General features: G+C 42.3%; 5 protein-coding genes across 9 annotated transcripts; 2 read left to right on the forward strand and 3 right to left on the reverse strand.

Annotated features, from left to right (window-relative positions):
• The first annotated feature begins 313 nt into the window (after window positions 1-313).
• Window positions 314-8,809, forward strand: LOC105704400 (anaphase-promoting complex subunit 1). Its single transcript, XM_012433595.1, has 20 exons — window positions 314-461; window positions 558-698; window positions 771-1,088; window positions 1,166-1,236; window positions 1,306-1,418; window positions 1,489-1,755; window positions 1,843-2,245; window positions 2,364-2,553; window positions 2,628-3,027; window positions 3,106-4,095; window positions 4,315-4,568; window positions 4,827-5,085; window positions 5,361-5,864; window positions 5,941-6,466; window positions 6,534-6,762; window positions 6,830-7,035; window positions 7,166-7,505; window positions 7,765-8,386; window positions 8,458-8,586; window positions 8,658-8,809. Exons 1-20 carry the CDS (start codon window positions 438-440, stop codon window positions 8,756-8,758), a joined length of 6,087 nt encoding a protein of 2,028 aa, XP_012289018.1. The 5' UTR covers window positions 314-437; the 3' UTR covers window positions 8,759-8,809.
• Window positions 8,775-10,001, reverse strand: LOC105704401 (rhomboid-related protein 4). Its single transcript, XM_012433597.1, has 2 exons — window positions 9,762-10,001; window positions 8,775-9,559 (listed from the first exon to the last, which is right to left on the reverse strand). The coding sequence occupies exons 1-2, from the start codon at window positions 9,882-9,884 to the stop codon at window positions 8,936-8,938; spliced, it is 747 nt and encodes a 248-aa protein (XP_012289020.1). The 5' UTR covers window positions 9,885-10,001; the 3' UTR covers window positions 8,775-8,935.
• A 135-nt stretch (window positions 10,002-10,136) lies between these two features.
• LOC105704413 (TELO2-interacting protein 2) lies at window positions 10,137-12,509 on the forward strand. Its single transcript, XM_012433619.2, has 5 exons — window positions 10,137-11,065; window positions 11,145-11,273; window positions 11,334-11,495; window positions 11,564-11,770; window positions 11,842-12,509. Exons 1-5 carry the CDS (start codon window positions 10,526-10,528, stop codon window positions 12,109-12,111), a joined length of 1,308 nt encoding a protein of 435 aa, XP_012289042.1. The 5' UTR covers window positions 10,137-10,525; the 3' UTR covers window positions 12,112-12,509.
• Window positions 12,492-13,649, reverse strand: LOC105704414 (signal peptidase complex catalytic subunit SEC11A). Its single transcript, XM_012433620.1, has 4 exons — window positions 13,602-13,649; window positions 13,387-13,496; window positions 13,106-13,255; window positions 12,492-12,998 (listed from the first exon to the last, which is right to left on the reverse strand). The coding sequence occupies exons 1-4, from the start codon at window positions 13,647-13,649 to the stop codon at window positions 12,764-12,766; spliced, it is 543 nt and encodes a 180-aa protein (XP_012289043.1). The 3' UTR covers window positions 12,492-12,763.
• Window positions 13,650-13,893: 244 nt separating this feature from the next.
• On the reverse strand, window positions 13,894-15,747 carry LOC105704291. 5 transcript variants are annotated; one of them, XM_012433376.2, is made up of 5 exons: window positions 15,670-15,747; window positions 14,829-15,062; window positions 14,598-14,761; window positions 14,191-14,514; window positions 13,894-14,133 (listed from the first exon to the last, which is right to left on the reverse strand). In XM_012433376.2, exons 3-5 carry the CDS (start codon window positions 14,725-14,727, stop codon window positions 13,988-13,990), a joined length of 600 nt encoding a protein of 199 aa, XP_012288799.2. In that variant the 5' UTR covers window positions 14,728-14,761; window positions 14,829-15,062; window positions 15,670-15,747; the 3' UTR covers window positions 13,894-13,987. The 5 variants fall into 5 exon arrangements, with proteins under 5 accessions (XP_012288799.2, XP_023288579.1, XP_023288577.1 ...); XM_023432811.1 differs by lacking the exon at window positions 15,670-15,747 and adding an exon at window positions 15,503-15,564; XM_023432809.1 differs by lacking the exon at window positions 15,670-15,747 and adding an exon at window positions 15,488-15,506.
• Window positions 15,748-15,797: the final 50 nt, after the last annotated feature.

Raw genomic sequence — 15,797 nt, forward strand, 5'->3', positions numbered from 1 at the left:
AGATACCTATTATTTTATTTTTACACGGGGAATAGTTGCATGGAATAATTTAGAAGACAGCATTATTTTTCTTTTCCTTGAAAACATCTGTTAAATAAGGAGTATATGCCTTATAATTTTTCTCTTTGCAAATAAATTAATTGAAATTATCTTTAGACAATTATTGTGCTGAACGATTTGAATGGTTTGCGCGCTTTTTATTATAGAAATATGTATTTAGTACGGTAACTGGACGACAGGAGCGCGCCGATCGCCACGGAGATGACTCTCTATTATTTTTTATTTCAATGCATGATTGGCGGCAAGTTGACCAACAAACTCAGATTTTAAACGTGCCGGTGAAATTTTTCTTCCTTTTAATGCCTTTTTCAGCTTTTCTTCACTTTTTACAGTTTTAAAACATACATTTAGCAAATCTGGATGAAACCAAGGAGAAAATGATCGCTGCCTCAGATCCGCTGGTACGTCACGGTTTTTAGGTTATGTTTAATAACCTCCTACGAGAAGAAATTATTACGGATTAAGGTTAGAAATAAGATGTTTCGGTTTCTTGCCAGGAATTTGTCCCAGGTGGACGTCAGACGGTTTTGAGGCATCCTGGAAGTGTGATTAGCCAACATTCGGGCAATCATCCAGGACCAACCGATAGCCTTTTGTTACAAAAATTCAGCCAAGTCAACATATCGGACAGATCTCCGGTAAACCTGATTGTAATTATTCTCATGTCGGATTGAACCGTTAATCAATTTTCTTCTGCCTTTTACTCGTAGAAAGAATTTTGGACAGTGAGAGATAACGAGATATGCGGAGAAGAGGAGCTTTACTGTTCTGGTAAAATTGCCGTTCATTCGAAGGGCGATAGGTCGACTAGGATTCTGCAGACATCTTATACTTGCGAGACGGATATTAAGCATGCGCTTTGGTGCACTTTTTGCACGTCTACTCCTGATCACTCGTCAAAAGCCAAAGAACCCGACGAGAGTGATATAAGTCTAAACGGTATCGACTGTATTTGCTTGGTCGATTCGTACACTCTGAAAGTCTTTACAGCTTCTGGAGAAGATTATATATCCAGTTTACAATTTCAAGTAAGATTTAATAATCATATCGATCACAGAAGAATCATTCAAACGACAGTTGGTACGATTGATTTTTTTTTCGGTAGGTCTCTGCGATATGGGCTACGAAGTATGGAATATTACTGGAGAAATCTCAGGTTCCAACTTCGGTGTCTAGGTATGGAAGGTACATTATTACCTTGATCGTCTTGAAAGTATCGTAACTTTTATATTGTTTTTCGCACAGGTATATCTCATTGGAAGCTAGCAGAATAGCTACCCAGAATGATAACCTACTACCGGTAGCGTTTTCCCTTATGCATCCTTTGGACGAAATATGTCCTCTTCTCATTAAACACGGTAGAGTTATTTTTACTACAGCCAAAGCGAAACGCAAAGATTGCCTAAATAGTATCGTTTATTTTCACAGGGACTGTTTCTTATATGTGCGATTCAAATCAGAAAATCGTTTTTACTAGCTCCGAACCTTCTCTAGCCGTAGTCTACGACACGAGGACTGGTTTGCATTCTGTTTATAAGATTCGTAAAGCTTCGACGGAAGAATGCCAGTTAGTTTATGGAAACAGTGACAGTAATCAGAGTTTGTTTAATCAGTCGACGAGTGCTTCGCCACTAACCCTTGGCGCTAACCTTTCCGCCAACAAGAGTGCCAACAAAGCCCATCTAAGTCTCTTTGGTAAATGAAAAGCAATATTTTATAATATCAGTTTACCCGATGTAGGGTAAAATCTATTTACATAAGAACATGGAACTATATTTTCAGGGCTCCCTAATCTACAAATCAGTAACGTCAACCTGAGTCTGGGGATAAGCAGTAGTCCGTTTGGTTCTCGAGGTACATCCTATGCTACGACTTCCTCCGGTGGTGGTCAGTCACCATCTCAACAACAACAGCATCCTCATTCTCGATCTCAGAGCCCGATGGCTACGATATCAAGATGTCAGTCTCCGACGCATCCTGCCTTTTCTCCCCTTTTTGGAGTCCCCGCTACCTCTAACATTCATCAGACGAGACTACAACAGACAGTTCTGGGCCATCCTCAAGGCAGCTCCGGTGCTAGCTGCAGTAGCATACAATTTCAAGACCTGGGTATGAGTCCGAGTAAACCATTGTATCCCGAATTATGCCTCGATCATGTATGGACAGAAAGCGTCGGGCTCCAGAAGTAAATATTTTCATCCTTCTGCACTATTCTTAGTTCCTTTTTTTCTGTGTTTAATTTAATTCCTATTAAAACATGATTTCTTAGCACGATTAATAAGTAAGAAATTATATTTTTCAAGGGACATTGTCTCTGGACGTGCATCGAAGGTTCTCTTAGTATCGGACCTTGTCGGACAAAGTTATTTGGGTTACTTGGTGCCGAATCGATCTCAACTTTTTTTGGTACGACTGGAGAAGACGAACATACGACAGCATATTATATTTGGAATGGTCACCAGCATCGTTGCCAAAGACGCAGTTAGTTTACCGGTGTGTACAGTGAATATATATAAAAAATGAAATTCTTTTCCATTATTGAACACATTGTTAATAATTATTTTCAGTCATTGAACATGATCGCCATCATGGATCTTTCTAATGGCGTGTGCCTGTATTCAGGAGTTACGTGTGTGGGGAAGGTCCACGTAACAAATGTGTTAGCGAGCCTCAGCGAGTGCAATTATTTCTTACCCAGCCTGGGACATAAATTTGGATCTCCATTCCCCCGAAGGAGTTCCCTAATACCCCAAAGTTCAGTACCACCCCACGACATTAAATTCGAGGAAGGGTTGCACCTACTCAGTCCTGTGGGATCCTGTCCCAGGCCTCTTCTGCTAGAGAATTCCCTCTCCGATGGAAACCTGCTTGCCTTAAAAGAAGCGGTAGGCAACGAAGTAACATTAGAGTACGGTAACAAGAATTACTTCAGGATCGCCCTGCCAACATTGAGCACGTCCCCTCTAGGTAAATTATTAATCTATCATTCCCTCCTATTATAAAAAAAAATCTAAATTCACCTGGACTACCATATTCTCACCGTAGTCACAAAATGCTTGCAAGCTCTACGGAGTGTCCTACAAAAGGACCTAGCGATGCAAATGTTGGTCAAATGGTACGGAGCAAGAAATGCACCCGGACCGCAGGACTTTTCTCCTCTCCAAGAGTGGCATCTATTCCTGGTGATCTTGCTGGCTCTCCTCGGCTACGACGTGGACAAGCTCGAATTAATTAAAACCGACGAAGAGGATCAGCATACGGAGAAGAACAGTCCCATAGTGCTCCCGAAGAAGCAGAAGATAAACGACAGCGTCTCCAACGAGAACTGGCAGTACATCGTGAACTCCGTCGAGCACTCGGGATCGCAAGCGTTCTTATCGGACACTCTCAATTTGTCAAGACCCACTTCGAGTACCTCGACAAGCGATAAGCCGAGTGCAAAAGTGGAGGAGTCGCTATCCGGAAAAATAAGCGCCCAGGCCATTTTGTTTCCGTATCTACCTCTGGTCCTGCTCTCGTTGCACCTCCTCTACGAGGAATTGAAACTGAACACCGTAATGACGGAGAGCCTGCCCTTACTCGCGCAATTGCTCCACCAATTGAGCACGGATTTAAAGCTCGAGATGTACTCCCATCATTACTTCCTGGACTTCCCGACCTTCTGCAACATCAGCGGCTTAACGTCCCAAGTTAACGCCCTGGACTTGCAGAAGATTACTCCACCTAATTACATGCCACTTAGGCCACCGAGTATCTTTCAGACTTTAAATGATCTGTTGAATGGAAGGGACGTTACTCCATATCCCTACGTGCATTACGTTAATCCCAGGTCGAGGAATATCGTACACCTGGTGGCACTGATAACGCGAGAAGGGAAGTCCACGGTGATAGAGATGGAAAGGTTTACCAGATTAATCGTACCAGCCGGAAGTCGGGTCGATCCCCCGGAACTGGGAGGTAAATACGACCGGGAGATCCCCAGGAAATTGGAAACTTCCACCCCGGAAAGAATAGTATTGTTGTACCATGAGATGGGTGAGTTTCTTTTTTTTTTAAATAAACTAACGCAATCCCACGATCTCATCCTTAGTATTGTCCATGTGTTTCTCAAATTATTTCTTACTATTTTTTTTTTCCAGAGGAATACATTATATCACATTTTTTGTTTAAATAATGACAATTTTTCTATCCTGTATTAGAAAGAAGAACAGCTGCCACCCTGGCTGTTGGTTATCATTTCTCCCATTGTTTCAGGACTGAGCAAAAAGGACCTGGAGATACTTCCACCAGGAGTTTCGCTATTGTTAATGGAGATTATGTACAGGTGCAGGGAACGGCCACTTTCGGGTTGGCCTAAGCAAGTTTATGAATTAGTTGGCCGACAGGACTTGGCAGCCCTGGACAGACATTCGAGGTCTCCGAAACGGGAATATCGTCCTACCAACGAGGAAAAGTCATATCCTATCAAAGACCCGGAACAAGACGACGGCATGGAGTTCGACGATGCCGTAAGTGGGATCATCAACGACCGAGTATAGTATTAATTAATTAAGGTGAAGTGAAACACCTCGAGGAACTTGATCGACGTCGGTAAAAGAGATTCTTCTAAATACCTACGACCCTCTTAACAATTATTATACGAAAACTCAAAACACTAATTGAGAAAAAATTATCAAACTTTGAAAATAAGTTCAAGTTAAAATTTTAAAAGGTGTCTTTTGACACCTTTGGTAGAAATAGTATTAATGATAATCATTTGACCCTAGATTTTATCGCTGAGGTTCAACGAGGACCACAGAGTAGCCGAAGTGCGAAGACTGCTCAATTCATCTAAGCCTGTAAGGATAGCAATAGTGCAGAGACCGGACGTGAGCGACCACGAGTTCATCGAGGAGCAGGAAAGGCATCTACATGCACTTTGCACGAGAACAATGGCCCTCCCCGTAGCAAGAGGAATGTTCACTCTGAGGACCTCTACCCCGATTATCACGGAACAACTGCCGATACCCCGACTATGTCTCACGGGTAATTCCACCACGTAGGATATAAAAATGCCGTGCCGTAAAGGAAACGTTAAGAGGATATGAAAATCGCTAAGATATTTAATCGACGTCGATAAAGTGAAATTCATCCGTACTTCTCGAAGGGTTCTATATGCCGTTTCGGTAAAGTAAAGATAAAAAGATCGAGGTAAAACTGCCGAAATCCCATGAATTCATGACTCTTTATATTCCGATATCTCAGATATATATATAGGCTGACTCTTTCATATCCTCTCGAAACTATGTAAACTTCCCCAGGGAAAGCACCTCCAAGAGGAACCACGGTGGAGCTGGTACACATCGACGTTCCCCCGAACATGAACCTATGGCCACTGTTTCATAACGGAGTGGCAGCCGGTCTAAGGATACACCCGGACGCCTCCGACATAGACTCAACCTGGATAGTTTACAACAAACAGCAGCAGGGAGAATTCGGTATCGAGCATTCGGGATTTCTGATGGCCCTCGGCCTGAACGGACACCTAAAAAACTTGGCACCATTCAGTATGTACGAGTACCTAGTCGAGTGCCACGAGGCAACGAGTGTAGGCTTGTTACTCGGATTGTCGGCGACCCACCGAGGCACCATGGACGTCTCCATGACGAAGTTACTCTCGTTACACGTGGAAACGTTGTTGCCGCCTACGAGCATCGAGCTGAACGTTCAGCAGAACGTCCAGGTGGCGGCGCTGATGGGCGTGGGCCTGGTGTACCAAGGAACGGCTCACAGACACATTGCTAATGCCTTGTTATCGGAAATCGGTAAGGACGCGATACTCTTCCGTAGTACCGCCAGGAAGAAGAAATAACCTAACATGACCTAACGTGGTAATTTCAGGCAGACCACCGGGTCCAGAGATGAAGAACTGCGTCGACCGGGAGTCCTACTCCCTGGCCGCGGGTATGGCCCTAGGCCTAGTGGTCCTGGGATGCGGAGGTGGGTCCGACCTGACCAACATCCCGGACACGTTGCATCGGTACATGGTCGGCGGGAACGTCAGGCCGTTCACCGGGTCCCAGAAGGACAAGTACAAGTCCCCGAGCTACCAGATCAGGGAAGGAGACTCCATCAACATAGACGTGACGAGTCCTGGGGCCACCATAGCCCTGGGGCTGATGTACTTTAATACAGGGAACCGAGCCGTGGCGGATTGGATGCGCGCCCCGGACACCCAGTTCTTATTGGACTTCGTCCGACCTGATCTATTGCTACTTAGGATCCTCGCCAGGTCCCTGATCCTCTGGGGAGAGATCGAGCCGACCAAGACCTGGGTCTCCAGTCACGTCCCGGAAATCGTCTACAAGTACAGGTTCCAAAAGCCGACGCCCGAGATCACGCAGAACGTCGACCTGGAGACCATGAAGTAAGGATGGCGACAATTGGTCCTTTCTCGAGGCTTCCTTAATCGATTTAACGTTTCCTTTGTACAGCCAGGCGTACTGCAACGTCATTGCAGGTGCCTGCATGGCTTTGGGATTAAAATATGCCGGCACTGCTAATAAAAACGCCTTCAAGACTCTTTATAATTACGCTCAGATGTTCACGGCGTTGACCCACAAGTCTATCGCCGAGTTAGCTGGGAAGTCTACTATAGAGACTTGCTTGAACGTCGTCCTGTTAGCAACGGCTGTGGTCATGGCAGGAACCGGGGAGCTGGACGTACGTTCTTTATCTTCTGTCCAGGGTCCTCGAGCCATTGAGATTTTCTTTGGATTTTTTTTTTTAGATCATGAGAATCTGTAGGCATGTGAGGACTCGAGTGGGTCCTGCTAGCAGCGTCGTCACTTATGGATCTCATTTGGCGACTCACATGGCATTGGGTCTCCTATTTCTCGGAGGTGGAAGGTATACGCTATCCAACAGTCCCAGTGCCGTTGCTGCACTCGTAATATCTCTATTTCCGAAGTTCCCTACTCACAGCAACGATAACAGGTAATCAGATATTTTTCTCAACCGGGTCTTGAAGCTAAGGTGAAGTGAAACCTTTAAACGAAGTGTTGTATTAGAATCTACCGATTTGAGAGGGTATCGCTTCACCTTAATACCTCTATCGTCATTTCAGGTATCATCTTCAGGCACTGAGGCACCTCTACGTTCTGGCTGTTGAGCCGCGATTGATTCTACCAAGAGATATCGACAGTGGATTGCGATGCTACGCGGTTGTTCATTTAACATTTCGTAATGAAAAACTGGCCGATGGACAGGAAGCCGTCCTAAGAGCTCCATGCTTGTTGCCTCAGTTGGATAGTCTACGAAAGGTCGAACTAAAGGACGATAGATATTGGGAGATCACTTTTGAGCGGGGTCACAATTGGCAACAGTTGGAAGGGATGCTGAAGAGATGCGACTTTCTGGACGTTAAACAAAGGGCCGGATGCTTGTCCTATCAGGAGGATCCATACGTAATGACCCTTAAGAGGATATGAAAGGCGCTAAAAAATTGAATCGACGTCGATTAAGTGAAATTCATCTATACCCTTTTTGGGGGGAATGCCGATTTCCATTCTCAAGGGGGAACATAAGCTGGCGCGTCCCATTACCGACATTTATATTTATGTCGTATACACACGTATACAGGCTGACTCTTTCATATCCTGTTAATTCCATTTATTGTAAAATAATAATATATCGCTAGATATTATTATATTTTTCTATTTGCAGGGCTTTCGCAGCCTGATAGCGCAGACCCTGACGACCGAAAACGTAATTCCCTGGGCCGTTCATTCCGAACAAGTGACGTCATTCACAAGTGATAAGACCGTACTGAACATTGTTAAATATTTCCTGCAAATCCTTAACAAAGGGGAGGCAAGAACTGACAAAGAGTTAGAGTCGGATAGTAACGATAAGTCCACATCGGCACATCTCACGCAAAGTTTCCTCGACACTTCAGGAAGCACTTTGGGATGTTCGACGGAGAAATTTCCAAGTGAAAAAATGGACGTAGGAGAAACTTCCGTTGAAAAAGACTCGCCTAAGGTTCATCAGGTCCCAAGAGAAGTTACGGACTCGGAGCGTCAGTTTTTACAAACTTTTGCGATAATTGTTTACGAGTGTGTAATTAAGGACAAAGTCAGTCTTCTGCCTCTGTGGGTGAACATGTACAGAAGCATCGAGGCGATTGAAAGACGTCCTAATAGTTATTTAATATGGCAGATAAAGTTGATCGCCTCTCAGATATCGAACAGAAGTTACTCCGATGAGACCAACCCCTTGCTCGGTGCCGAAACAGCCCTGGCGATAAAGTACAAGTCCACTTCGATAATTGGTCGATGGGAACGAGGTATGTACATGTTTTCATTTATCGGTGTATACATTGTTTAACGTTAATAAAGAGACCATACTCCTTTTCAGATCTCAAGCCTCTCATAAAACAGTTTCTAACAACTGGCTCGGTGAAAACAGACTCTACGTCTTTGGCTCGATTGGCTGCGTACTTTGTATTTCATGACGTACCTCCCCACTTCGATGCACAATCCCTGGGTAAGTTTCATAATAAGTGGTGTGATAAAATGAAAATAAGTGTGTAATTAAATTATGTACTGATGTTTCAGCAACATCGGAGTCCTTCTCAAAATATCTGATCGACCCTCCTCAGTCTGTACCGCTAGTTACAATGTTTAAATTACATCTACTCTTGAATGTTTACGAATGAAAATACACATTCCAAGTACAAAATATATAAATATATATATTTCCCCCTGGGTTTACAGTTTTTCTTTCTTTCTATCACAAACTTAATATGAAACGGTCCGTCGTTAAATAATATTTTCTCACATCACAGGTACTGTATTAATCGTATGATTACGCTTAAATTCTTCTTTACCCGTAACTAAAGCCTAAAAAAGATACCGCGCCTTCTGTAAAACTGCTCTTCGTGAACGATTAGCTTTCCTGTTATTTTATAAACGACGTCGTCTATTATCTCGCCGATTTGGGTGTAACAGTAAAGACAGCCGATTAGAATTCCGCCTAAATGACCGATTAACGAAGAATTAGGTACCAACAGATGAATTAAGATCAGCTCTAGCCAGACCGCTATTTTACTAGGAACCACGATCCCTCCGACGTTTTGCATTTTATCGCGTTCCTCGCACACCGTTATAACCTTCAAAGCGAAAAGGACCGCGGAGAAGCCGATCGCACAGGCGGTATAATAAGAATAGTCGGCGGTAATTTCAGTTAGGAGATACCCTAAAAGAACGTACATAGAGCTGCAACCCAGCGACAGAAAAGCTAACAGGATGACAAAATTCGCCGTACCATACATGGGTTCTAAGTACGCGCCCTTTAAGATAAAGGAAATCATATTGTAATAAAGATGCATATCGGACCCGTGTTCAAAGTTTGATACGATAAAGCTCTTCCAGTCGCGATGTTTAAAAATTTTAAGGGCAGATATGCAGGCTTCCTCGGCATTCCATGGAACCTTTATGAATCCAGTGTACAACAGAGCCTTGAAACGCATTAAAAGAAAATTAAATTAACACATCACGCCGTATATAACCTAAAACTAAGTGCCGAATCATCAGGTGAAATTGCTAACCACATAATGCTCCAATAAAAGCCACGCCCTCGAGATCAATTGACTAATACTTATATCATTAATATTAATCGTATTTTTTTTATAACTAATTCATATTTAAACATTACGATACCTGTCCCACAACTCCGATCAACGTTGCCGGCGGGATTTTCTCAATTCCAAAATTAGCGGCCTGCATGCATAACAAAAGTATGCCATACTGCAAACCTTGTTGTCGCCTTTGAGCCGGTCTCATGGTGTTATTAAATTGTTTACTTTGTTTCGGTAATACTTAAAGAGATTTCGTAAGGGAAAATGTTCGTAATTCAAACGATTCAAACTTGAAATGCATACACTTACGCTCAGAGATGAGAGACAGGGGCAAAAAACAGTGAAAGCTAACGTACGATACCAGAGGGCAGCACACGATGCGATCGCGCGACCCTGCCCGTGAGCAATCTCCCATCTATTCAATAACGTGACATATGCTCTGTCAATAATCCACCGTAGCAGTCGTAGCAGTCGGCATGAGATAGAACCGACCAAGACGACATACATCCTAACAAAAAGTAATAGAAAAACGAGTATAAAATTATTGGCATTAGGTCTTTAGAAAAAGGCCGAAATTGAGAAAGATACAGATAGAGATACAACCGACATGAAATTACTGATAAATTATTACTAAACGCGAGTACATCTACGTGGATTAAAAGCCATTTTTGAGTATATCTCACGTGAAGAAGGGGCACACTATCAGTATTAAAACGCATAATCGGATGGGTTACTCGCAAGTCGGTAATATTTCCTATAATAATTAACGAGACCACGTAGATTTAAAAATCCACTGTATGTTACACTTATTTCTTTGATACCAAATTTCGAGGAAACATTGTAACGATGAACGATCTCTTGAGAGAGTTGGAAGCTTTAAAGATAACCGGGAACATAAAGGACGAAGCTCTCTGGACCAAGTCCATCCAGCTGATAGAAAAGACGTTCGTTCCCCAAAAATCCTGTGAGCTTAATAGATCGTACGAGGAAAAGGATTTTAGGGAGTACAGACTGGAGGTCGATCGAAACCTGAGGAACGTCAGATCTATATTACAGCATGTTTTGCATAATTGGAATACGTGTAATACCAGGGCAGCTCTCGAAGATCTCAAGTTTAAGACGTTTTGCGTGGACTTAATTATATTAATCGGGGAACAGAGCGAGAAGAGCTTATGGAATTCCGCAGAATCCGTCTCAATTGCTAACGAACTAGCAGCCGATGTTTGCAATTTACTTGGGTGTGAGAATTTATCTCAGGCATTGACCGGGCAAGACGATAAGTTGACGGCAGCGCTGTTAACGCTGAGACCGAAATTGTTAAAAGATACGTGGAAAACGTACCCGGCTGCTGTTACCTGTTACAAGTGGATGTTGTATCAAGTAGAAGTTGGTATACGTTTAGACTTCTCAGAGATCTGCCGAACGCCGTTAAGATATATTAATAAAAATTCCATTCTCTCTTTAGGTACCAATTTTATCAAATTATCTCAATGCCATAATTCCGACGGCGCTTATAATATTCGATGACTACGAACTTCAGAACAGGGTTAAAGGTCTAGAATCTATACACAGAATACTTCAACACTGTTCCACCGTAAGTAAAGAATCGTATGTACGATCTCTTATTGTTCCTTAATTTCCTTCGTCTTTTCAGACAAGAATCTTGATCGACACAGGCTACGCAGAAGTACTTTTCAGTGCTTTGGAGAAATTAACGCATCAGCGAGAAGTTGCTTACGTGGTGCCACTTTATTCGTGTCTCGCTATGTTGTTGGCGATAATGGAATTTTATGATAACTCGACGAATACCTTTTCGGTAAGTTCTAGCGACTGTAACCTCTTACCTCGATTGAACGACGTCGAACCTCATGATTTATTTTACAGTGGAGCAAACGTGACAACATATTATGTACATTGTTAGATAATATGGAATGCGAACAACGTTTTGAATTACGTCATGCGTACATGCTCAGCTTACCACAGCTCTTGACTCACATCGGATGTGCCAAATGGTGTGATAAATTAATAAGAATCTTGTCTGAATACTGTGAACATCACACGGATCTGAGAACTCTTAAAGCTACGTTGGAGGTATCGTCTCTTATTAATATGCCTTAGTGTTAAAATGGTCCTCAGTATTCTAAAAGCATTTTCATTTACAGACTGCGAAGGTTATCCTTCTGATGTTCCATCCAAGAGTTCCGGCACATTGCAACGCCCTTTACTCTACTTTCCTGAGATTACACTTCGATTTAACCGAAACACCAGTTCTCGATAGTGAAATAACCCAGACATTAGAGGAATGTGTATTTATGTTGTATAAATTGACCCCAACGGTCGGGGGAGCAATAATGCGCGACGATAGAATGAGATCAATTATTAAGAATAGTCTCCAAGTCGTGTGTTTAGGTGACTCAAAGTATTTAAATTGAGACCCTTTATATTCTACAAGAAAGAACCGAAGTACTCGATGGAAATTGCAAATGCGTTGCTTTATCACTTTTACATAAGGAGTCATTAATTAAGAGTAACGTTATATATAGAAATAGTAGTTAACCTAGATGCGACACTTGTAGTAATGTACATTTATTATTTAGTTATAATCCTTTGATTGAATATATTAAAATTTTGTAGTCTTGCAAAATATAAAACATTCTCTTTTGCACAGAGTGACGGGAGAGAAGGGAACGAAAGTCAGAGAGGCTCGAATTCGTCGAGCCTAAAACAATAGGGTGGTTTATAAACGCGATTGAATAATTATAACGAATATGCAAATTTCTTGAGGGAGATTGAATGTACGCTCGACACGTAATACCATGTTTCAAGTACATATAATGATTTGTTCAATTCAATTACTTCCCAACACAAGTAACGTACAATAACTCTATGTTATAACCTCAAAGTTCACGTGTAAAGTACCTATTTAATTGTGCTTCCAATTCCACGCGCTTAAAAAAAGAAAAAAGAAAACAAAAACAATACAGAAATCATCGCGGTAAGAGATTATCCTTTCCGCTTTCCAACCCTTGCGTAATTAATAACTAAATGACAGTCTATTGCAGGAATGACTTATATTTAAAAGTGTTACTCCCTGTGAAATAAAACATATAATCCAAGTGCAAGTAACACCACGTATTTAAATTTAGGGTATTCGTTCATGTATATAGTAATCATGCCAACATATGGTAAAAACCCTCGTGCTCTGCCGACGACATCCTTATGCGTCAACCATAGTTGACCGATCGCGTATAAACCTCTGTCGTCGACCGAATTATTGTCCCCTTTCGTAAGGAATTTTATCGTATTGTTTTTATCACCCCTGCAATAATAAATCTTTCGGTAACCTGGATTAAAACGTAACATGCTGGAAAGACGATTAACTATAATCTAGATCTCCGGTTACGAGGTTATAAGAGGCTTACTTACTTTTCATGCAGTTTAAGTACTCTATGAACTATAGGGATCTCTCTTCCCTCGACTTTGAAGACGACGATCTCTCCGACTCTTATAGGCTCGTCCTTGTAATTGGTTAAAAAGAGCAAGTCTCCTCTGTGAAAGGCTGGTTCCATGCTACCGCTGAAAAGAAAATCAGAAGCATTGTTTTATTATTTTAATTAACACACGAATTCGCAGTATCAATACCCAAGATTAATAGAAAACACGGTCCACGTACTCAGGAAAGAAAGGTTAAGTTAGGTTAGGTATACCTTAGAACAACGACGATGGGGCTCTCGCTCCCGGTGATGACCATTAATCCTTTCCATATCATCAGAGCTGACGATACTATCATACCGAAACTCAATATCTGATAGAGAAGCTGAAAAAGAAACCGAAAAATTTTCACGCGGCTGCCGAAGATCACGCGAAGGAAGACTCAAGGTACCGCATCCATTCCGCATTTAGTTACTTAAACACTCCTTACCTGCCGTTTATTTAAACGTTTAACATCGTCGAACGCGCTACTGAACATGATGCCGGGCTTAAATCAATTTCCGTTAAGACTATTCGGTGGTAAATTAACTGAAAGTTGACACAGCTTGTAGCCACGAAATCAAAGCGCGGCCATCGAGTGTCATCGAGTCTCGCCAAGCCGGAACGGAGCAGTCACGTGACGTGACGTCACGCTACCTAGCCACGGAACGCGGGCTACTCAAATCTTGTACTCTGCCCTTGGGCGTAACTTTATTTAAAGAAAATGATAAATATCCGTACAAAATTAATGAACATCTATTAGCAATGCAAGGAAGAGGAGTTTAAGTTCGAATATGTCGAGGGGTCTTCCAAGCTTCTGGGATTTTCTTCGTTTATTCAAAAATTACCTTCGACGTCTGAGTCCCCGATATTGAATCTCGCAGCGAATATCTCAGGTGCCATGTTCACTTCGGCGTCGATTTTTCGGTATTCATCTGATGTTTTGTCCTGAGGATTTTTCCCGTCAGTGTGGTCAGCACTCCCTTGAATAAATATCTCCGATCTGGTATACGTTTCTATTTTAATTCATTGAAATATACCTCTGTCGTCGGAACATTTTATAATGTCTAGGTTAGAGTCTCCATGGCTTCGCTGATTGGTGAACCATTGCGAGGCGATTTGTCTCAAGGGCTGGAGACAACTGGCATTGTGTTTAATTTTCTCCAGCTCCTCGTCACAGAGTCGTTCGACTTCCATGAGTTTCCTGCGATAATTTGTGGCGACCAGTTGCCTGCGTACGTTGTAACGCCTTTCGGCATGAGCCACAGCCAGATCGTTTTGGTACCTGGCGAGATTCTTCTCGTATTCCAAAATAGTAAACGTTTCAAAAGCTGAGTCGACGCTCATCATGTCCAAGGGATCGTCTGAAGATTACGGATCGTAAAGAAATGAGTAAAACTCGTAGAATGAATATAATTGAAACAAATGAAAAAAGGGCAGACTCAACTTGCCCAAGCCGCTGTGATCGCTTCTTCGAAGGCCAACACGTCGCTCTGCTCTCGATGAGCTTGAAACTCTTCCCGCTGCTTTTTCCAAAGTGCTGCTTCCGATACGAGGTCTTCCCTCAACTTTGCCATCGCTTCTTGCAGGGATTTAACTCGCTCCCTGAGCCTGCAAGCAAAATTCAACGAGGCATGGATTTAATACATATTTATGCATTTTTAATTACCAATCTTACCTCAACTCTGCGTCTTTCAAGTCCTCATAATTAATTTTCACCGAGGAATCTTCTGAACGATCCAAGACATCAGATTTCTCGTCTTCGGAATTAATTTCATAACCTATCGGTGCATAGTTCTGAAGATTGAGTTGAAAATAATCCCTTCCGCCTTTAAGTCCATCCTCGCTCCTTCGATCCGCCAAATCTTCCTGATTTTCTTCTCCATATTCGCAGAAGGACTCGTCAGAGATACTACGGAAGAAAATATCTGAGAAAGAGGATCTTTTGGTGTCCATAGGAAATTTATCGCATCCTTTTTATTAGAACATGCATGCGTTAAAGATGTCATAAACAAAGGCATGAAGCGTCTCTCTCAGCTTAATGACATTTGCAAGAATTCAGTCCTTTTAGTCGCAAGAAAATAATTGAAGATATGACACGTGTCATGCATTTGTTAATGTATTCAAGAACGAATGTAAATGTAAATAACCTCTGTCATGGAATAAATAAAACTGCGTATAATTACTGTTTGTCTGTAACGACCGGTAGATTGTACAGAAAGTTTGGTAATTAATCTTACTTAATCTTGGGACTTATAACGATTCGATTATGTGGAGGATTGTGAGGGAAGGGAGGAGGACATCGATCCATAGTCGAGTTCCACCGAGTTGACGCACTTCGTGGTACCTAACCTCAAAGGTGGAGACAAAAGTGTAGGTTGGAGCGGATCGCCGGTTAATTTTGCAGCGATCAATATTTTCCCCGGTTACGTTGTAGGGTAGAAACGATCGATTACACATCATCGAGTCGGGGATGAGAACGCAAGGACTGGAAAATAATATTATAAGTAGTGACTAACCTCTCATCGGTGAGTTACATGCAGTTACATGTAAACGTAAAGTGGTGAGCATGAAGAGAATTAAATGAAGATAGAAGACCTAGGAAAGTCGTTAGACGGATTCAAGAGATGACGATCATTTAGCGAGA

This window comes from Orussus abietinus, unplaced genomic scaffold (genome assembly GCF_000612105.2).
Source record: "Orussus abietinus isolate OABI.00-Male unplaced genomic scaffold, Oabi_2.0 scaffold40, whole genome shotgun sequence".
Classification (NCBI taxonomy): domain Eukaryota; kingdom Metazoa; phylum Arthropoda; class Insecta; order Hymenoptera; family Orussidae; genus Orussus; species Orussus abietinus.